The 22816-nt window shown below is 39.1% G+C and overlaps 2 protein-coding genes across 2 annotated transcripts; both read right to left on the bottom strand.

Annotated features, from left to right (window-relative positions):
* Positions 1 to 248: 248 nt before the first annotated feature.
* Positions 249 to 10448, bottom strand: GCK72_007935 (uncharacterized protein; the record flags this gene model as incomplete). Its single annotated transcript, XM_053726545.1, has 8 exons — positions 249 to 452; positions 1414 to 2145; positions 3002 to 3133; positions 4048 to 4358; positions 6106 to 6181; positions 6422 to 6527; positions 8848 to 9113; positions 10395 to 10448. The coding sequence occupies 8 exons, from the start codon at positions 10446 to 10448 to the stop codon at positions 249 to 251; spliced, it is 1881 nt and encodes a 626-aa protein (XP_053590739.1).
* A 4627-nt stretch (positions 10449 to 15075) lies between these two features.
* GCK72_007934 (uncharacterized protein) lies at positions 15076 to 22606 on the bottom strand (the record flags this gene model as incomplete). The annotated part of the gene is made up of 8 exons (XM_053726544.1): positions 15076 to 15207; positions 15588 to 15629; positions 16084 to 16195; positions 16493 to 16641; positions 18461 to 18871; positions 20136 to 20382; positions 21027 to 21540; positions 22567 to 22606. The coding sequence occupies 8 exons, from the start codon at positions 22604 to 22606 to the stop codon at positions 15076 to 15078; spliced, it is 1647 nt and encodes a 548-aa protein (XP_053590738.1).
* Between the last annotated feature and the right edge of the window lie 210 nt (positions 22607 to 22816).

Genomic DNA, 22816 nt, shown 5'->3' with positions numbered 1-22816 from the left:
AGGGGGCGGAGCCTTTAAGAAAATAAATTTACAAAAAAAATCATAAAAGGGGGCGGGGACTTAGAGATAAAAGGAATAGAATATGGGGGGGGGGGGGTAAATAGTGGGCGTGGCCTATCATAAAGTGACAAGTAAGAAGAAAAAAGGGGGCGGGGCCCTAGAAATTTACAAAAAACGAGAGAGAGAGAGTGGAGAGAGACGCAGACATATTTATAGACATTTTGTGGAAGAGAAAATCGATAAGTAGATCAAATCTCCTCGACAAAAATTTGCTCTCTCGCCGGCCACTTTGAATCGATAAAATTGGCAGAGAGGTCTGGGAAGTGGCGAGTGATCTCCTTCTTCGGAAAATCCGAATTGAAATATTTGTACTTGTCGGGTGAGAATCCCTTCGACGACAAGTAATCGATGAGTGTCTGGATGGATTCGGCGCGGCGGAAGCGGCGCATGTCCTGAAAAAGAAAATTGGTGGGTTTTGGAAATTTTGATTTCCCGATTTTGAGACTAAGCCACGCCCACCAAAATCAGTTTTTTGGAATTTTTCTTTTGGATTCAGAATTCAGAGGAAATTCTGAATCTGATGGTACCAAAATCTTTGGAACATAAGATTCAGAAGACCCCGAAAAGTGACGTCAAAAATTGGTCATTTTGAGATTTTTGGAAATTTTGAGTTTTGGACTTTCAGACGAAGCCACGCCCACCACAATCAGTTTTTTGTGATTTTTCTTTCCGATTCAGAATCTAGAGGAGATTTTGAATCTAATGGTACCAAAATCTTTGAGGAGTCGGATTCACAAGACCCCGAAAAGTTACGTCAAAAATTAGTCACTTTTGAGTTAAGTTTCAACTTTAGCGCTGCTAACCAGCGCTAAAATTCTCAACGCTGCTTAGCAGCGCTAAACTCGAATTCTTTAGTTTTTGTTCGAAAATGGCTCAAAAACGGGGTCGTTGAGGTTGGTTTCGAGCGAATTTCTTCGATTTTCACGAGTTTTCAGCGAAAAAACCCCCAAAAATGCAAAAATCGAGTTTAGCGCTGTTAAGCAGCGCTAAAATCTTCAGGAGCGATTCTCAACGCTGCTTAGCAGCCCTAAAGTTGAAAAATGAAGCAAAAACCAGTTTTTTCAACTTTCTATGCGGAAATTCCAGGTTTAGAAGCGAAAATGAAGCTAAAAATCTGGAATCCTTGTCATTTTCAGCGAAAACCAACGATTTTTGACTGAAAATGACAGAAAATCTGACTTTAGCGCTGCTAAGCAGCGTTGAAATCGGCTAGCAGCGATAAACTCGAATTCTTTAGTTTTCGTTCGAAAATGGCTCAAAAACGGGGTTTTTGAGGTTGTTTCGAGCGAATTTCGCCGATTTTCCACACATTTCGCCCGAAAAATGAACATTTTCCCCCATCATCTCTCTTACCTGTCCCCCCTCCGGCAATCTAAACTTGACATTCAAAATCTCTCCAGGCGGCGAATCGACCGGTGGCTCCTCCGGGAGTGTCGACGCAACCATCTGTCGTCTCATCACCTCATCGTCCTGCTCCTTCTGCCGACGCTCCTCTTCCGCTCGTTGCTCATCAATCTCCTTCTGTTTCGCCTCCATTCTCGCCTTATCCGCCTCAAGTGACGCTTTGTACTCCGCCTCTTGCTGTGAACGGATGGCTTCCCGTTCCTCTCGCTCTCGTCGTTCACTCGCCTCATTCAATCGAACATTCGAATACTCATCCACACCGGCCAACAACTTCTCCAACACCTGATCAGCCGTATCGGTTCCCTTACAGTAATCCACCAAACGATACGAATTTCTCTCGCGAATCACAATCGCCATCATTGGGAATGCCTCGACTTTGTGCATCGCGAGACGTTGAATGATGGTACGGACGTCGCCCATATTAGACGCTTGAAGGAATTCCAAAAAGTTCATCAAATTCGAATCACTCGAAATATCCCATGGGAAAAGGATATATTGATGACGAATGAGTGAGCTCACTGCCTCCGAGCACATTACTTGTGAGGCGAAGATGTTCGCAGCGATCGAACGATCATGATTAATGTAGAAGACGAGTGGACGACGCAATTCACTATTCGGATGTTCGAATGCCTCTTTCAATGCATTCGGAAGAGTGTCAGTGTAGAATGGTGGCATGAACGCCTGAAACTGGGCAAAACAGTTGTCTGGGGTCTCTTTGGCGCGCGTTTTTCTGCCCAAATTACGAAATTTTGGAGACTGGGTCGCTTTTGACGCGTTTTTCTCGTTAAAATCGCGAAAAATCGAGTTTGGCGCGTTTTTCTTGTCAAAATATCGAAAAATGGAGTCTGGGGCACCTCCGGCGCGTTTTTCTTGCTAAAATCGCTAAAAGTTGGATCTGGGGCGCTTTTTACGCGTTTTTTCTTTAAAATCGACAAAAATTGGGTATGCGGGTGAAAAAAACTACGATTTAAGAGCAAAATTTATGTCAAAAGTGCTCATTTTTAGCTCAAATTATGCGAAACGCATCAGAAAACCCTCTATCGAGATTAGCGCTGCTAGCCAGCGCTAAAATTGAAAAATGGCTAAAAATCTTATTTTCGGACTTAAAATTCATGTTTCGAATTGATGTTTTCCGAATTTCACAAAAATTTTCAGCGAAAACTGACTATATTCGCGATTTTTCGGCGAAAAATCAGCAAAATCGACTATAGCGCTACTAACGGATTTCAAAGCTGCTTAACAGCGCTAAAAATCAATTTTTCAACTTTTCAGGCTGAAATTTCAGGTTTCGAACCGAAAATCGCGCTGAAAATGCTAAATTCTCATCATTTTCAGCCAAAAACCACTACTTTCGGCAAAAAAACCGTTAAAATAGAGTTTAGCGCTGATTAGCAGCGCCAAAGTTGAAAAATGACGCAAAAATTCAATTTTCCAACTTTCTAGGCCGAAATTTCGGGTTTAAAAGCGAAAATCACGCTAAAAATCCACATTTTTGTCATTTTTTTGCTAAAAAAACACTGAAAATCGAATAAATTACCTGTGTCGCCGGTGTCGCACAGAAACGATCGGCGAAAATGGCGACAAAGTTGCGCAACGCGTCCGGCACCGACGAATATCCATCCGGAATCATTGGGACACGCCCATTTTGGACACCAGCACGTGGCGCGATCTGAAAATTTGAGAGTTTGATTGATAATTTGTCATTTTTCGCATTTTTTAGTTGAAAAATCTCGAATTTTTGCATTTTTTGAAAGAAAAATCTAGAATTTTCGTATTTTTCGAGCGAAAAACGTCATTTTTTCGCATTTTTTGGGTGAAAAACCTTCAAATTTTCATGATTTCAGCTTACCTGCGCACCATTCCACGGCAATAAACTCTCGAAAAATGTGCGAACGACGGGGAACATTACTAATTGCTTTATTAAATGAACAAAAATTATCGATTTCCTTATCGGCGAAAACCACAAAATGATTCTTTTCGTTGGGAACAAAAAACACTGTTATCACAGACAAAAGAGTTCACGCAAAAGTGCACACAATGCGTCATAATTTACGCGCAATCAGTGGTAAGCAGCGCTAAAATAGGAATTTCGAGAAAAGTCGAATTTTTGATGACTGGGGCGCCTCGGGCGCGCTTTTCTCGTTAAAATTGTCAAAAATCGAGTAAGGGGCGTCTTTGGCACGTTTTCCATCCAAAAATAGCAAAAAACTGGCGAAAAGTCGAATTATTGATGACTGGGGTGCCTCCGACGCGTTTTTCTCGTTAAAATTGTCAAAAATCGAGTCGGGGGCGTCTTTGGCGCGTTTTCTTGCTAAAATCGCCGAAAAATCGAGTCTGGGGCGCCTCGGGCGCGTTTTCTCGTTAAAACTGCCAAAAATCGAGCCTGGGGTGCCTCCGACGCGTTTTTCTCGTTAAAATTGTCAAAAATCGAGTCGGAGGCGTCTTTGGCGCGTTTTTCCGTCGAAATCACGAAAAATCGAGTCTGGGGCGCCTCCGACGCGTTTTTCAGCGCTAAAACCAAGAAAACTCAGATTTTGGTGATTTTCACTCAATTTTTCCCCAGTTCGCTCCCAATTTCCTAACCTCATTATTGTCCATCGGCTCATTCTGATGATTATCACCCTCATCATCATAGACAATCATCGAATCGTCGTCCTCATCCGAATCAATGACAACTGGAGCAATTGGAGCAGCTGGAGCATGTCGACGTGACTGATTCTGACGAGACGAAGTGAGAATTCCATTCTGATGACGAGCCGGTTCCGGATGGGCGGGTTCTTGTGGTGCTGGATTGGCACGGGTGTGACGACGAGTGGCGGTGGATGAAGAGGTGGCTGAAGTAGAAGTGGCGCCAGATGAGGATCCAGATGTTGTTGGTTCGGCTTGACCACGTTCTGGAAACGGAAAATAAGCGTTTAAATCGCAAAATTTGGCTAAAAACATAATTTTTGAATTTAGCGCTGTTCAGCAGCGCTAAAGCTCAAAAATCGACAGGAATCGCAATTTTGAGTTGAAATTCCGTCTAAAACAGCGAAAATTGGCTGACAATGTAGAATTTTTGAAGTTCAAGTTTTTAGCTCTGCTAACCATGGTTATAACCAGCGCTAATTTTGGATTTAGCGCTGTTAGGCAGCGCTAAAACACAAAAATCGATATGAATCGCAATTTTGAATTTAAATTCCGTCTAAAGCAAAAAAATTAGGGTTTTCGTGGTTTTAGAGCGAGTTGGAAGCGTTTAAACCGCAATTTTTGACTAAAAGCAATTTTATTGAATTTTGAGTTTTAGCGCTGCTAACCAGCGCTAATTTCGGATTTAGCGCTGTTACGTAGCGCTAAAGTCCAAAATCCCATTTTCGGGACTTTCTAGGCGGAAATTTCATGTTTCAAAGAGAATATGACGCTCAGAACTCGATTTTTACACAAATTTTCAGCGAAAACTGACTATTTTCGCGAGTTTTTGTTTAGCGCTGCTACCCAGCTAAAATTCTCAAAGTTGAAAAATGATGCAAAAAGTAGTGTTTTCAACTTGTCAGGCTAAAATTTCAAGTTAAGAAGCAAAAATCACGCTAAAAAATCTGGAAGCCTTGTCATTTTCGGCAAAAATCGTAATTTTGAGTTGAAAGTCAAAACCGCAAAAATTGCAGACTATCAGCGCAAATTTCAGTCACTAAACTCATCAGTCGTTTTGAGAAGCACATGTTTCGAAATATCTTTGTAGAAAACAATGAAAAATGATTAGAAAACGCTGGTTTTTAGCCTTTTTCTAATTCCTAAAAAATTAGAGTTTCACGGTGAAAATGTTAACTTTTCGGGGAAAAGTGCGTGTCTGTGTGTCTAGAGTGTCCGAATGTCCGAATTACACAGAATTTTTAGACAAAAATTGTGTCCGAATGTCCGTTTCGCAAAAACATTAAAATTTTGAATTTTCCGGTCTGGACGTCAGCCTGTGTGTCCAGATCATGTCCGGATGTCCAGAATCGGCAAAATGAGACATTTCTACCGTATTACTACCGAATTTCCGCTCAAAACAACCTCCAAAACTCATTTTCTGAGCCATTTTCGAGCAAAAGCTATGAAAATCCAAGTTTAGCGCTGTTAAGCAGCGCTAAACTCGGTTTTTAGTGGTTTTTGCCGAAAACTCGGGAAAATAGTCAGTTTTCGCTGAAAATTTGTGTGAAATTCGAATTCGGAGCGTCATTTTCACTTTGAAACATGAAATATCCGCCTAGCAAGTCTTGAAAATGCCATTTTGGACTTTAGCCCTGCTAAGCAGCGTTGAAATCTGCTCATGTTGATTTTAGCGCTGGTTAGCCTTTGCGATGTCTTTTTTAACTGAAAATTCAACCAGAACTTGTCAAAAAACGTCTAAAATGGAGATTTTTGCACTAAATTTTAATATTTTTCCCTAAAAATCAGAGAAAACCCGAATTTTTGCTCAGAACCATCTCAAAAACCGAATTTTCGAGCCATTTTCAAACAAAAACTATGGGAAATCAAGTTTAGCGCTGTTAAGCAGCGCTAAAATTCTCAACACTGTTTAGAAGCGCTAAAGTCACTCTAGTGGTTATAAACATCGAAATATGCCAATTTTTCGGGCGAAAACCCTCAAAAACTAGAAATCAATGAATTTCCCGTCCGTACTTTGTCTTGGAATCGCGGCTCCTCTCTTATTGCTGCTCGTCGCCTTTCCATTATCACGTTGTTGATCATCGTCAATCTGAAATTGGAGACGTTAGTAATGGGGGTGGATTCTCATTAATAATGTCTAAAATAGAGAGAAAACTTAGAAAAATCGATAATTTAAAAAGAAGCCGAAAAGGGTTAGAAGCTAATTGACCAATTAACTAATTAACTGGGATAGATGAGGAGCTAGTATTCAAAAAACGCGGAAAATTCGAAATATCTGTATCAAATTTTCCGCTTTTTCCATCCAAAAAACGAGATTTTTCTCACACACCCGCAATCTTTTCACCTGGTTATCGACCGTCATCTCGTCTTGTGCTGATGCGGCCGATGCTGCCGGACGTCCGCGACGACGTCCTCGAGTTGATGGCATTTCAGATCTGAAACTTTGATGGGGATAATTAGTGAGAATTGGGTGAAATTGAGTGAAAAGGAGAAAAATTGAAGGGTTTCGGAGATTGGGGCGCTTTTGACGCATTTTACTCAACTAAATCGCTTAAAATTAAGTCTGGGGCGCTATGAACGCGTTTTTCTAGTCAAAATCGCTAAAAATTAAGTCTGGGGCGCCTCCGACGCGGTTTTCTTGTCAAAATTGCACAAAATTGAATTCTTTGTCACAAAACTTGGCTTCTGCGTCAATTCTAGCAGCGAAATTCGATTTTTCGAGAAGAAAATCTTGAAAATCAGTGTAAACTCAAATTTTGAGAACTTTTCATCAAAAACACCAAAAATGAATAATTTGGGGTGGAAATTTTTGTAATCAACTTGTGAAAACTTGTTAAAATTGAGAAAAATGCGCCACAAATCGAATTTCAAAAGGATTAGATTGAAAAACTTGGAAAATAATGGGGTCCTTCAATTGAAAAGCTATTTTTAACCGTAAAATTTTTAATTTTGGTTCAATTTTGAATAGAAAACGCCAAAATTTGTGAAAAAATGATGAAAAATGGATTGAAAATGAGTTTTCGACAAAAAAAAACGCTAAAAATGAGTTTAGCGCTGTTAAGCAGCACTAAAATCTTTATGAGAGGATTTCAACGCTGCTTAGCAGCGCTAAAGTCTAAAAATGGCTCAAAATTTCATTTTTTGCGGAAATTTCATGTTTGAAAGTGAATATGACCCTCAGAATCCGAATTTCACACAAATTTTCAGCAAAAACAGACTATTTTCGCGAGTTTTCGGCAAAAAACCACCAAAAATCGAGTTTAGCGCTGTTGAGCAGCGTTAAAATTCTCAACGCTGCTTAGCAGCGCTAAAGTCTTTCAGGCACTCTTTAGTAGCTAAAACGTCGAAATTTCCCCAATTTTTTTGGGCTAAAACTCTAAAAAACCCTCTAAAATCCTATAAAAACACAAAAACTCTTCACAGGATGACCACGGCCACAAAGCGCATAGAAAATCGATTGAGGAGGAGGAGGAGACGGAGGGCACTGTGTGCCCCCTCTTACTACCGTCCCTTCCATCCGTGATGGGTCAGGCGGATATAAATGAGAGGCATTGGGAGGAGGTGGGTTGCGTAAGCGTATACGCAATCTCATTGTGACAATTATTGTAAATGAAGAGACCAAAAGATGAGAGTTTAACACTGAAAAACGCGTCGAAGGCACCCCAGACACGACTTTTTGGCGATTCTACCAAGAAAAACGCGTTCAAGGCGGCCCAGACATGATTTTTCACGATTTTAAAGCTGAAAAACGCGTCGAAGGCGCCTCAGACACCATAAATCACAAAATTTTGAAGATTGGGGCGCTTTGGACGCGTTTTCCAGCTCTAAAATAGAAAACATTACTGTTAATTATGCTATTAACGGCTTTTACTCAATAAAATTTCCAAAAATCGAGTCTGGGGCGCCTCCGACGCGTTTTTCTCGTTAAAATCGAGTTAAAAACACAAAAACTCCTGACTTTCCTAGTATAGCGCTGAAACGCGTCGAAGGCGCGCCTGACAGCCTAAAAACTCTGAAAAACTCAAATGTTTTCCGATTTTTGGAGCTAAATTTCTAAATTTCATCGATGTTTTATTTGTATAAACAATTATCAACTAATTAACCAATTAACTCACTAATTACCTAAATTTTAGGTCCCCAAAAAGTTCTACGTGAGAGAATGCAAACGATGGGGCACGTGAACTATTCAAAACACAAAAACAGTCTGTGAACACCGTCACGACAAATTGCGGACCGCGAAATCTGTGACATATGACTGGGAACGCGTCAAAGGCGCGCCAGTCGGGTGGTATTTGGAAGTTTGCATTAAAAATGAAAGAGAAAAACGCGTCAAAAGCGCCCTAGGCTCGATTTTTGGCTATTTTCACAAGAAAAACGAGGAAAAGACGCCCCAGACTCCAAAATTTCGTCATGTGGGACAGAAAAACGCGCCAAAGGCACCCCAGTCTACAAAATTTCGTATGTAGGATAGAAAAACGCGCCAAAGACACCCTTGACTCTGAAATTTCGTCATTTGGGACAGAAAAAGCGCCAAAGTCGTCCCAGACTCCAACATTTCGTCATGTGGAACAGAAAAACGCGCCAAAGTCGCCCCAGACTCCAAAATTTCGTCATGTGGGACAGAAAAACGCGCCAAAGACACCCCAGACTCCAAAACTTCATGTTTGTGGGTGAGAAAAACGCGTCGGAGGCGCCCCAGACCTCGAAATTTAACATTTTCGCCAATTTTTCGCGATTTTCACACGAAAAACTCACCCAACATCGACAATCACATCATCATCATCGTCATCAAGAATGAATTGATTATTGACAATTCGTCCGAAATGAGCTCCGCCCACTTCTGCCACTCGGGGATTTTGATGAAGAATTGACCTTGCGGGTATCTGTTCAACTATCTCCGGATCATCGTCTTGATTCATGTCTTCTTGCATCAGATGAGCTTCGATTGCCTGTTCCAAATTCCAGTTGAGTGAGGCCAGAGTGCCGATTGCCACTTCACGGTCGTGTTCTTGAGTGATGTCCTGAAAGAAATAGAGTTTTTTGAATGCAAAATCGATTTTTTGACTCAAAAACTCGAATTTTCGCCATTTTTTGAGCGAAAACTCGAAAAATTTGAATTTTTGAGGAGAAAACTGATTTTTAGCGCTGCTAACGATAGTAAACAACGCAAAAATAGTTTTAGCTGAAATTTATAGAGATTTAGCGCTAAAATCATGGATTTTAACCCGAAAACCAGGAAATTTGACTCAAAAATTTTTAAAATTGCTCAAACTAGCTTAGATTTGAGTTTTGCGCTGTTAAGCAGCGCTGAAATCGAAACTTGAGATTTGGCGCTGCTTAGCTCTTTAGCAGCGCTAAAAATCAATTTTTCCCCTCAAATTGAGATTTTTCTTTACTTTGCAGACGAAAAACTGTATTTTTGACTGGAAAATCGTATTTTAACACCCAAAAATCGAAATTTCGCCATTTTTTTGATGAAAATATGAAAATTTACTCAAAAATCCGCTCAAAATCTGACTTTCTCAATGAAAAATGAGCGGAAAATCCTTTTTTTTTAGTGAGAAAATTGATTTTTTTGAAGAGAAAATCTGATTTTTAGCGCTGCTAAAGAGATAAAATCAATGCTTCTAACAAGACTTCTGAGACACTACAATCTACACAATTTTCGTCATTTTAAGCAGTGCTGCTTACACACTACAAACTACAGAACAACTGGTAGCAATATGAGATAAAAATCTGATTTTTAACAATTTTTGTTGGAAAAATAACAAAAATTTCTGCAAAAAATATGTATTTTGGACTGAAAAATCGATTTTTCATTCTGGCGCTGCTTAAAAACTCGTTAAGCAGCGCTATAACTACAAACTACAACATTCCAAGTCATCCGAAAATATTAGCGCTGCTTACAAGCCTATTAGCAGTGCTAAAATTGTAGTTTGGCGCTGCTTAACAGCTTTATGACTCCCGGGAGCTGCTTATACACTACAAACTACAAAATTTATGATGATTTTAAGCAGCGCCACAGCATGAAAATCGATAATTTGTGGAAAAATCAAGTTTTAGTGCTGCTAAGCAGCGCTAAAAAGCAAATCTCCAATTTTAGCGCTGTTTAGCAGCGCTAAAAATCCAAAATCAAGTTTTAGCGCTGCTTAACAGCGGTAAAACCCAATTTCATGTTTTAGCGCTGCTAAGCAGCGCTAAATCTCCATTTCTCGATTTTAACGCTGCTTAACAGCGCTAAAAACCTATTTCTCGAATTTAGCGCTGCTTAACAGCGCTAAAATATTTTCAACGCTGCTTACCGTAAACTGCCGAAGCTTCTCTTGTTGATCGTCCTCTAATCCAAGATGATCCATTTTTTCCAGTTATTTATAGATTTGCTTTTCGAGCTATAATTGATTGAGTATTTGAGGTATGTATGTATGGGTGCTTTTCTGCAAAAAATTGATATTTTAATAATTTTTAGGAGGAAAAATGAGAGAAAAAGAGCAATTTTAGAGGAAAAAATGGGAAAAACCGAGAAGAAAAGAAGTGAGTTGGCGCCAACAATCCAACAATGTCAGCGTGTGAAAAAAGTGAAAAAAGAGGATAATTTTGGCGGTAAATTAAAAAAAAGGGAGATCAAAAATACATTTTTGTGATTTTTTGAATAAAAATGTGAAGAATTTGCAATTTTTGAGACTAAAACTGGATGAAATATCGAAATTTCGATCAAAAACGCGTCAAAAGTGCGCCAGATTCGATTTTTCGTAAATTTACCATTTTTTAAGGAAAAAAAACGCGTCAAAGGCGCCCCACATCTTTGAAAATTGGGTTTGAAATCGGTCTTTTGACCGAACTTTCAAAACTCAACACGCCAAAAGCACGCCAGCACCATAAAAATTAAAAAATCGTGTGGTTTTCATCTAAAAAAGCTGAAAATTTCAGTTTTTACTGGATACGCGCCAAAGGCACGCCAGGCTTCCCAAAAATCGCATTTTTGAACAATTTTTGTTGAAAATCAGTATTTTCTGACATTCTTAGCTCAAAAAATCGATTTTCAGCCAGTTTTTCGACGGTATTTAACTTTAACCAAGAGAATCCAGCAAATTCTCTAAACAACCGACTAATTTCGAAATTCTATGAAAAATGATGACAAAATGCTTCGAAAAATTGAAAAATCGATAATTTCCACTCAAAATAGTGAAATTTCCACTTAAAATCACAAGAAAACCAGTAAAAAACTGCTAAAATTCATAAAAATCTCGAAATTTCAACAAAAATGAGTGAAGAAATAACCCAAAAATGATGACAAATGAGTGTATTCCTTCTAGAGTGACCGAGAAAAGTCATCACGGCGATTTCTAGGCCACGGCCGGGAAGAAAGTTAGGCCATTAGAGGAGAGAGGGAATAGAGAGAGAGGGGAGGAGGTGGATTACGGTAGTTATAGGATCTAGATCCAAAAATTAGGATAGAAATGGGAAAAATTAGAAAAAAAAAGAGAAAAAGATAAAAATCAATTTGTGGTCGGAGTGTTTGCGGACTTGAGACTTTTCGGAATAGGCTCCGCCCACAAAAAGGGGTGGAGTCTAGGAGGATACTGTAGAATGGCTGTAGAAGAGGAGGAAGAGCTACCAAAAAACCATCAAAAATTGATCCAAAACGCGTCAAAGGCGCACCAGAATCGGTTTTCTTTCGAAATCAGCCATTTTTTAAGGAAATCTTTATTTCTAAACGCGTCAAAGGCGCACCAGGTCTTTGAAAATTGGATCTAATTCGAAAATTAACTAGAAAATCGCGAGATTTCTTCTCTAAACGCGTCAAAGTCACGCCAGATCTTCATGTTTTGAATTCGAAATGCGCTGAAGGCACGCCAGGACACTAAAAATCTGGAAATCGTGCGGTTTTCATTGAAAAAAGCTGAAAATTAGAGTTTTTACTGGAAACGCGCCAAAGGCACGCCGGACTTCGCCAAAATCGCATTTTTGAACAATCGTTGTTGAAAATCAGTATTTTCTGACATTTTCAGATTAAAAAATCGATTTTCAGCCGATTTTCCGAGATTCTAAGGCGCTCCAAAACGAGTGTAAGCAGCTCTAAGCCTTCTAAGCCGCTCCCAGCTCAACGACTAGTGCAACCGGATTCTGGAGTGCTCTAATTGATGAAAGACACAGACAACTAAGCAGCTCCTGGAGCTCTAAAACCAGAAAGTAATCATGCTGAGATGATAACAGCTAAGCAGCCATCTTGGACTGTTAAGCCGCTCCAAAGCTGGCCTGAAGCATGCTAAGCAGCTCCAAAACTAGTCCAAACTGCTCTTGGAGCCCCAAAATAATCAATTAACCGATCACAAAAACACAGGACCGGTAGGTCACCTGGACAAGACCAGGTGACCGTTTTTCAAGTCATCGAGTCATGGAGAGAGAGAGCACGAGACCCAGAGCCAAAAGATTATAGCATAGTGGTGGTGGTTGGGGGACGGAAAGGAGGTGAGAGCGGTGGCCTCCTCCACTGGTCTAATGCCAGTCAGTGTCAAGACTCTCTACTTCTCTGCGTCTCTTCATTCTCTACGTCTATTCAACGAGGTCTCCGTGTGAGAGAGAGAGTGTGGATGGATGAGAGAGAGAGTGTGTGTGGTGAAGAGACGCAGAGAGCGACAGACAGAGAGAAAGAGAGAGAATTGATTGATATGTGTATGTGGAATAGAGAGTGGAGATGGACTTTTGATGGTGTTTTGGAGGGTAGTCCTGGGGGGTAGAGTGAGACTTCTAGATTCTCATCTGAAGACGTGGCAATTGAGAGAGGAGACAGGGTGTCTGTATGCCTTTCAGCAGCCCCTCGACACAGTATGGAGTACCCGATTTTTAGGCTGCTACAGTAAGCTTACCATTGGCTGGAGCTGCTTAGATACATTAAACTGTGATCTTTAGGATTGCCGTAGCCGGTTGAGTGTCACGGTCTAGGTCTAGAAATCGTAGAAATCAAAATTGTGATAGAAATGGAGTAATTTTCAGCTCGGAAAACATGAAAAATCGTCGGAATTCCGGTGAAAAACGACAAAATGAGACACACACACACACCTGGAATGGTTTATAATGTCTCTCTCTCTCTCTATGGCTATGTGTATAATAAGAGGAGTGTCTGTTTGATTTGTCTGTCAATTTCTGATCTACTAATTACATGCATGATGAGTGGGACGGAACAACTGATCGGCTCAGAGAGCCCAGAACCTTTAAAATCCGCAGATTCTTGGGTTTCAGAAGTCATGAGGCTCTGTTCAGTTCATAAACGATCCATAGCCTCCACGAAGAGCCTAAAAGATGCATCTAGCACTCGAAAAACGCTGGACAGATAACGCGCCAAAGGAACCCCATTCTACAATTTCTCAATATCTGTTGAGAATGTAACAAAAAAGAAATGAATGACACACATCTTTAGAGTGAGAAAGAGATACGAGCCAATTGTCAAGTACAAAAGAAATATGAAAGTGTGATATAGAGCAGTGGTAGAAGTGCAAGAGGAGGGTCATCTGTATCACGCTGAAAATCGAAAGAGTCGATTATAGCCTACGTATTTTTGTGGAATTTTTGGAGATTTTTATAGATTTCATCGAATTTGAGCTTGTTTCCTTGCAATTTAAAGATGAAATTTCACTATTTCTCACGGAAATTATCGATTTTTCGCAACAGCTTGTCATAATTTTTCATCGAACTTCCTGGAACTTCTCGATTAAAGATAGCCCTGAAATATACTGAAATACATCAAAACTTTCAGGGCGTTTTCATCTGAAGCTATTCTATTGTTCCCTCATATTTTCAGATAAATCTCGAATTTCAGCTTTAAAAACTGATAGATCTCTTCACAAAACTCTCCAAAAAACGGGAAAAACACATTTTTCGTACACCGTATAGTACCAATTATAAGGAACAGAATTTTAAGAAACACAAAAAAAAGTTGATGATGATGTAGATGGGATGGGGGGAAGGCAGTTAACACAGAAAGAAACGAGAGAGGAAAATCTGGAAATTTTCCTTAAAAAAGTGGAAAAATAGGCCACGCCCACTTTTAGAATGAAGAAACTGTCTGAAGACTCCGAGAGATAAAAGTGGGCGGAGCCTAATGCTCCTAGAAGCGACGCCCACTTTTACCAATCAGCATTGCTAGCTGAAAGTGGGCGTGGCTTCAAGGAACTTGAGGCTCCGCCCATTTTCAGCTATCATGTAAAAGTGGGCGTGGCTTCAAGTACTTCGAGGCTCCGCCCACTTCACCACTTTTATCTCAAAATTTCAGACTAAATGTGGGCGGAGCCTATTTTTACACCAATTTTTTTTTGAATTTTACATAACATTTCCAGATTTTCAAAGCGGGGAAAAAACACGAAGCATTGATTGATAACCAGAGAGAAAGCGAGGGGGATCGAAGGAAAGAAAATGGATAGAAAGTGAAATTTTGAGCGAAAAAACGAAAAAAAAAAGTGATTTTAGAGGAAAATTTGAAAAAAGAAAAGAACACAAACACAAAAAAAATGAAAAAGGGTAACACCAAGTAAAGGGGAGAGAGAGGGAATAGGCTCCGCCCATTTTCAGACAAATCGTTGAAAATATACTGAAAAAAAAGACGAATTTTGGCTTAAAAATAGGCCACGCCCATTTTCAGACAGGCTCCGCCCATTTTTATACGTAAATGGATTTTCGAGCTAAAAATAGGTTTTTAGACTGAAAAAGTGAATTTTTGACTCAAAATTTAGTTTTTTGACAAAAAATGTCCATTACAGCTCAATTTTCAGATTTTTTTTTGAAAAAATGCCCAAAAAACGAGTTTTTTTGCCCGAAATTTTAAGGAAACCTCATTCTCTCTCCCCGAAAAATTACAATAAAAAGAAAAATGGATACACAAAGAAAAAAAAACCAAAAAAAGGGATGTCATAGAACAAGATAATTAGGGAAATTAATTGTTATTTTTCTTCTTTTTTTTTAGATTTTTAATTTTTTTTGTTGAAATTTTCAGTCGTGACGACGAGAAGACGAAGAATGGTGTATAAATGTAGGAAGTGGACTACAATCCGGACAGAACCATTCGTCGTCCGGTGGAGAGGAGAGACCGACACAATCGAAGTGAAACCATTGCTTTAGACACTGAAAATCATAAAATTTGGGTCAAAAATGCTGAAAAATGTTAAAAATCGTGGGAAATACTTAAATTTTAACCTGGAAATCATGAAATTTGGCCCAAAAATGCTCAAACTAGCTTAGCAGCGCTGAAAATTGGGTTTAGCGCTGTTTAGCAGCGCTAAAATCGAAAAATTGGTTTTTAGCGCTGCTAACCAGCGCTAAACTCTCCAACGCTGCTTAGCAGCGTTAAAAATTCAGCTTTAACGCTGTTAAGCAGCGCTAAATCTTCATTTCTCGATTTTAACGTTGCTTAGCTCATTAGCAGCGCTAAAAATCAGATTTTCCCCTGAAAAAGTCAATTTTCTCACTGAAAATCAGGTTTTAGCTGAAAAACAAACACTTACATTCGGATTCTCGCATTCCACCATCATGTCCGAATTTGTATTCTGTAAGAATTGGGATTGGTTTGGTTGGAATCACATGGCTACAAACTACAAAAAGTGTAGTTTGTAGTCTCAAACAAGCAGCTCCAACTCCACTTCTGAAACCTTCAGGAAGTTGGTGCTGCTTAAAGACTAAAAACTACGAAAATTGTAGTTTGTAGTCTCAGACACCTTCAGGAAATTGGTGCTGCTTAAAGACTACAAACTACGAAAAATGTAGTTCGTAGTCTTGCTTAGCAGCTCAATTCACTTGAAATCGCTCTCAAATGACTGGCGCTGCTTAAAGTCTTGCTAAGCAGCTCAAAGCCACTTCTCAGAAAATCGGCGCTGCTTAGAGACTACTAACCATAAAAACTATGATTTTAAGCAGCTCCATTCCCTTATCACAACCGACTCTGCTCATCACACTACAAACTACAAAAAGTGTGTAGTTTGTAGTCTCCTCAATAAAACCCACCGCTCCATTACATATACACCACTCATCGTCGACCGCCTCGTCACGACTCGTTCTGCTTTTTTGACTTCTTTCACGATTCGATTGAATCATTTCAGTGACGCGGTCGGTTAGTCTGAAATTATGTATATATAGATGGACTGAAAATGGCTGAAATTAATGAGATTCATCGCTCCTTACTGCAAAAAAGATGAAACTTCAGTCGAAAACCAATTTTTGAGAAACAACAAGTTTTAACGCTGCTAAGCAGCGCTAAAAACAATTGTCCGGTTTTTAGCGCTGCTAAGCAGCGTTGAAAAATTTAGCGCTGTTTGGCAGCGCTAAAACCGAAATTTTCAGTTTTTAACGCTGCTAAGCAGCGCTAAAACCAGTTTTTCGATTTTTTCCTTCAAAATTGCATTTTTTTTCATACTTTCTTGGTCTTCCACTGAAACTTGTATCAGCTATCGTGCCGAATAGAACTCGCTGATTCTGCTGATGGTGGTGCGGGCGTATTGGGTCGCTGAAGAGGGAGGCGGACGCTGTGGTGGATTCTGATGCCATCGTCGCTATCGATGATCCCTATAGGTTTCAGAATGAGTTTCAGAATGAGTTATTTGGAGTTATTGACGCTGTTAAGCAGCGCTAAAATTTCAAATTTGAGAACAAAAAAGGACATTGGACATGATATAAAAGCGGCTAGCGGGGTAAGGAGGCGATGGACAATACATAAAAACTTTTTTAGCGCTGCTAAAGAGCTTAGCAGCGTTGAAACCTTTTTAGCGCTGCTTAACAGCGCTAAAATCTCAATGGAGCGCACTTGATCATTTTGAAGATAATTGTAAATTTTTCGACATTTTTGAGCGGTTTTGAGGTGAAACTGACTGAAAAATTGAAATTTAATGATAAATTTAATGAAAAATCGTCAGAATTATGCTGAAAATCTCAAAAAATCACATTTTCAGAAATTTTTTCCGGAAAAATCGAAGATGAACCTTATTTCCCGGGGAAAATGGGATTTTAAGCTGTTTTTGGGTATTTCCAGCCGATTTTCACTACAAAAAACTAGATTTCCGCTGGAAAATAGGTGATTTTTGATCGATTTTCATGGCGATTAGCGCTGCTAAGCTGTTAAGCAGCGTTAACGAATTTAGCGCTGCTTAACAGCACTAAAACCCAATTTTCTTATTTTTGCCCTAAAAATTGAAGTTTTTAAACAAAAATTCACTAAAATCACCTCTAAATCCGGTTTAAAACATAAATTTCTGCATTTTTGGCATAGAAAATGTACGAATTCAATCAAAAATCGAGGTTTTTAATTTTAGCGCTGTTAAGCAGCGCTAAACCCAAATTTCACGATTTTAGCGCTGTTAAGCAGCGCTAAACCACCCAAATTTCACGATTTTAGCGCTGCTAACCGAATTTCGAGTCGAAAATGAAATTTTCGTGAAAAATTGAAATTACGTCAAAAATGTCAATTTTCAGCTCAAAATGTTGAGAAACGCGATTTCAGCTCTAAAATCTTCTTCGCTAAAGTTCAAAAATGACTCAAAACCCCTTTTTCAGCGGAAATTTCATGTTTCAAAGTGATTGTGACGCTCAGAATCCGAATTTCACACACATTTTCAGCGAAAACTAACTATTTTAGCGAGTTTTTGGCAAAAAACCACCAAAAATCGAGTTTAGCGCTGTTAAGCAGCGCTAAAAATGAGTGTTCTGCTCATTTTTTGCTTGGGAAGTCAGATTTTGAGCGAATTTTCATGAATTTTGTTAGTAAAATAATGAAAAATCGGGGTTTTTTCTTCGAAATTCGAGCTTTCGCTTTTTTTTTTGCATTTTATCACAAAAATGATCGAAAATTCTAATTTTTCAGTCAGAAACCCGATTTTTCAGCACAAAAATTTCTGGGAAAAATGAGTTTTTGAGCAAATTTTTACGAATTTTGTGTCAAAAAATAACGAAAATTTGAGTTTTTTGACTTTTTTAAACGATTTTAGCGCTGCAAAAGAGCTAAGCAGCGCTGAACCCGAATTTCACTATTTTAGCGCTGTTAAACAGCGCTAAAACCTTCAACGCTGCTTAACAGCGCTAAACTCATTTTCAACAGTTTTAACGCTGCTTAGCAGCGCTAAAATTCTCAACGCTGCTAAGCAGCGCTAAAACCAAATTTTCGCGATTTTAACGCTGCTCAAGGCTGTCGCACGGCCGGCCGAGGCCGCGGATTAACCAAATGGGCTGAATTTTTGTATATCGACTAATCTTTTGGTCCTCTACAAGGCCGCCTGAAGAAGCAAAAATTTTCCATGGCTGGGAACTGAGATATAGAATCGGCCCACGGCCTTTTTGACAGCCTTGACGCTGCTTAACAGCGCTAAAATCAAATTTTCCCGTTCAAACTCACATTGTTAGCTCTCTTCAGGTTAAAACCGTGACCATTGCTGCTAGACGGTCCATCTGCACCACCTCCCATCCGTCTCATCGAATTTCCAGGATGACGGAACTCTCCAGACGCCTTTTTCTGCGTTTTTTCAGGTGTATTCTGTTGAGATTTATGGCCGGGAGGGTACATATCCATCGAGTACAATCCAGATTCAGTCACATCCAATGCCTCCATAATTCCTTTCGGTGGCGACGGCAAATCAGCGAAATCTCCGATGAGACAATCGAGTAGTTCTTGTTCGTCGTCTTCTTCGCATACATCTATAAGGGCGGAGGATGCGGATGCTCCTTCTCCCGTATTTCGACTCGAAGGCATATCGTCACCCCATTGGGAGAGTGCAAAGTCTTCGTAGTCACCCGTGTCCACTTCTTTCTGCAAAAAAAATTTATGAAATTGAGGGGTTTCAGATAAGAATTGCGTGAAAAAACGGCTGAAAATGCCTTTTTTAATGGAAAGAATTGTAGTTTGTAGTATTGTTAAGCAGCTCCAACTTCATTTAAGACACGGAGTTGGTGCTGCTTAGAGGCTACAAACTACAAAACTATGCTTTTTCGACTCAAAGTTGTTGTTTTTCATTTCCGCAGCTCCAAGCCGATTATTGGAGATCTGAAGCTGCTTAAAACACTACAAACTACACTTTCTGTAGTGTCGATCACTGGTTTCTCGAAGAATCGACGAAAACTGAGCTGAAATGAGCATTTTTTTCAGTTTTTATGCCAAAAACTGCTCAAATTTTGGTTTTTCGAGTCAAAATCACCCAAAAATCTGAAAAATGAAAGATTTCAGATTGACTCTAAATAGGCTCAAAAAATCCACTTTCATAGTGAAAATGCACAAAAAATGAGCATTTTCAACTCTAAATGATGGGTTTAATGTCAAAAATGGAGTTTTCAGAGCAAAAATCACTCAAAAATCATGATTTTTGGCTGAAAATGGCTGAAAACTGAAGTTTTTCATTGCAAACGGGCTGAAAACTAGTGACAATTTGAGATTTCGGACCAAAAATCACAGGGATGTGCCTATGGAGGCGCTTTGGGCGCTGAAAGAATTCAAAGTGCGCGAAAATGCGACGAGAGAGAGTGTGTAAAATCGAGAGAGTGTGTCTGCGTCTCTCCAAATCGTACACTCTCTCTCGCCGCATTTTCGAATTCCGGCTGAAAATGCGAGGCGCTCAACGCCACCCGGGCACATACCTGAAAAATCAGCATTTTTAAGCCGAAATACTCATATTAAGTCAATTTTTCAGATTTTTGACCGGTTTTTCAGCAATTTTTTACTCTAAAACACTAAAAATTCAGATTTCTGATAACTTGAATTCAAATTTGCCATTTTCAGTTGAAAATTGCTGATATTTGTTGCATTTTTCAATCATTTTCAACCGATTTTGATCAATTAATGTCTGAAAATCGCTAAAATACAGATTTTTGACGATTTCAGCCAATTTTAGCGCAGTTTAATGAAAATTTCAGTTGAAATCACTGAAATACATTGATTTTAGACCGAAAATCACTCAAAACCCGTGGTTTTGACTGAAAATAGCGCATTTTTCGGCGATTTTCACAAAATTTTGGACAATTTCTAGCTGAAAAATGCTGAAATTTCAGATTTTCAGACAATTTTAAGTCCAATTTCTCACCTTAACTTCGAAATTCTTGATTCTCCGAGCGTCTTCCTCAGCTTTTCTCAACTTCTCTTGCTTTTTCCGCATATATTTCGACAATTTCTTCTTCTTTTGAGCATTTTCAGCAATAAATGCACGCGCGTGAACGACATCTGGATCAACAGAGGAACGACAACTCGAGGCATTCGATGTCTCCGGAATCTTCTCGAAATGCGACATTTTGAAGGTGTTACGGGGGCGACCGGGACGCTTTTTGTTCTGTCTGAAAATTGGGAGAATTCGGATCAGAATTTCAGAGATTTTCAGCCAAAAAAATTGGTAAAAAGCTGAAAGAACGCGTCAAAGCTCTATAATCAAAAATTCCGTCATTTCTGAGCAGAATAAACCTAAAAGTGCTAGAAAACGCGCCAAATGCACGCCAGAATTTTGAATTTTCTCTTTAAATCCATAATTTTTCATAAAATTGGCATAAAACGCGCCCAAGGCATGCCAGTCAGAGTTGAGAGCGTGATTCTAAAAGCGCGTCTCAGGTGCGCCAGTCAGTTAGATTCTGATGAAAAAAGCGCCAACGGTGCGCCTGACTGGGTTTTCCAATTAAACATTTCCAATTTTCGCTGAAAACGCGCGCCAAAGTCACGCCAGACACAGGTTTCAAAGTGTGATTCTGAAAACGCGCCAAAGGCGCGCCAGACCGTAGTTTCTCGGATTTTTCTTAATTTTGCTGGAATTTCTTCAAAATTGGTCATTTTTTTCGAGTTTTTTGTTGGAAAAATGTGAATTTTTGGGCGATTTTCAGCCGAATATTGGCATTTTTTCACTTTTTCAGCCCTAATTTCTTCAAAAAACGTCGTTTTTAGACGATTTTTTGGCCGATTTTCAGTCATTTTCCCCCACTTCAAACCGTACCTCGCCCCACCAAACGGTGTGACACTTCTCGTCGACGTTCTATCATCATCAGTGAGCACAGAAGCCTCTCGTTTTCCCCCATTTCTCGGTGGCAATGAATCCATGAGATTCTGTGCTGTCAGAGCTCCAGATCCATGATATTCCGAGATCAAATCTGCAGCAAAACTCAATGATCGATAGAACTGCCGCTCGCGTTGCTCAGTGCTCCCAGGATTATCGATTTCAATTTCACATTTGCAGTGATACGCCAATTCGCTTATCTTATCGACCACTTTTGTCAGAGTTTCATGATTTTTCTCTGCCAAATTCGTCTTTTTCTCGGCAATCTCTCGAATATCATCCCTTAATCCAGCCAGCTGACACACTGCTTCTTTCCTCTCATCCATTGATTTCGTCGCATCGAATATCACGTCTTCAAGTTGTTTCGTTCGAGAAGATTTCTCCAGATATTGATCGTCCCATTTCGATATTCGATGGAGACGTTTTGCCATCTCTTCGTTTAGACCGTCCAGTACTGAAAAAACAGCGCTTAAATCGGCTGAAAACTGCAGTTTTTCATCATTTTTATCATAAAATTAAGTAAAAATGACAAAAAAATGAACGAAAACTGATTTTTAAGCCCTAAAAATCGAAAAAATTGAACATTTTTGATGAAAATTGAATTTAGCGCTGTTTAGCAGCGCTAAATTCTCATTTCTCGATTTTAGCGCTGCTTAGCTCCTTAGCAGCGCTAAAACTCATTTTTCAGTCATTTTTCACCGATTTTGATAAATTTATGCCTGGATTGTTAGAGTTTTCATAATTTTTTAGCTGAAATCACTGAAAAACATTGATTTTTGGCCGAAAATTGCTTTAAAATCGGGATTTCGACTAAAAATTAGTGAGATTAACTGAATTTTCGCCGATTTTTACAAGATTTTGGCTAAAAATTTGGGTTTGGCGTTGTCGAGCAGCGCTAAATCTTCAATTTCTCGATTTTAGCGCTGCTTAGTTCGTTAGCAGCGCTAAAAATCAGTTTTTCCCCTGAAAAAGTTAATTTTCTCGTTAAAAATGGATTTACCGTTCATTTTTCACAAAAATTATCGAAAATTTAAGGTTTTTGAGACAGAAAGTCCATTTTGAGCCAAAAATTCAGATTTTTGGCACATTTTCGCTGAAAATATGAATTTCAAACGAATTTTAACGAATTTTGTGTGAAAAAAAAAACGAAAATTTGAGTTTTACAGTCAGAAAATCAATTTTTCAGCTCAAAAACTCATATTCTTCCGGGGAAAATGAGTTTCTGAGCTGAAATTCGAGGTTTTAGTGATTTTTATATCATTGTTAGCTGGAAATTTTGATTATTTGAGGGAAAAAAAGGTTTTTGATCAATTGTTTACTTAATTTTTACTGAAAATCGTCAGTTTTATCTGAAAATCCTAATGTTTGAGAGAAAAACAGAGTTTTTGATCAAATTTTCGTCAAAATTTCACTAAAAACCGTCGTTTTTTGCTGAAAATCTCGTATTTTCCTCATTTTTCAACGCTGAAAACTCCCTTACAATCCTGGATGTCATCCAAATAGTGCTGCATGTTGGTCATGGTTTAAACCCGTCGAGTTACACCTGAAAATCACAATTTTCAGCATTTTTAACCTCTCTAAACCCGAAATATATATGGAAAACAGCTAAAATAACTGAAAATTCGGGTAAAAACTCAAAAAATTAAATTTTTGGGGGAAAATGGCGATAATTCAATAATTTATGGCAAAAAGAGAGGGGGCGGGGACTAGTTTTTTGGAATATTTTGTTA

Source organism: Caenorhabditis remanei, chromosome II (assembly GCF_010183535.1).
Source record: "Caenorhabditis remanei strain PX506 chromosome II, whole genome shotgun sequence".
Lineage (NCBI taxonomy): Eukaryota > Metazoa > Nematoda > Chromadorea > Rhabditida > Rhabditidae > Caenorhabditis > Caenorhabditis remanei.
The sequence above is the reverse complement of the archived record's forward strand: the minus strand, read 5'-3'. Positions and strand labels throughout refer to the sequence as shown.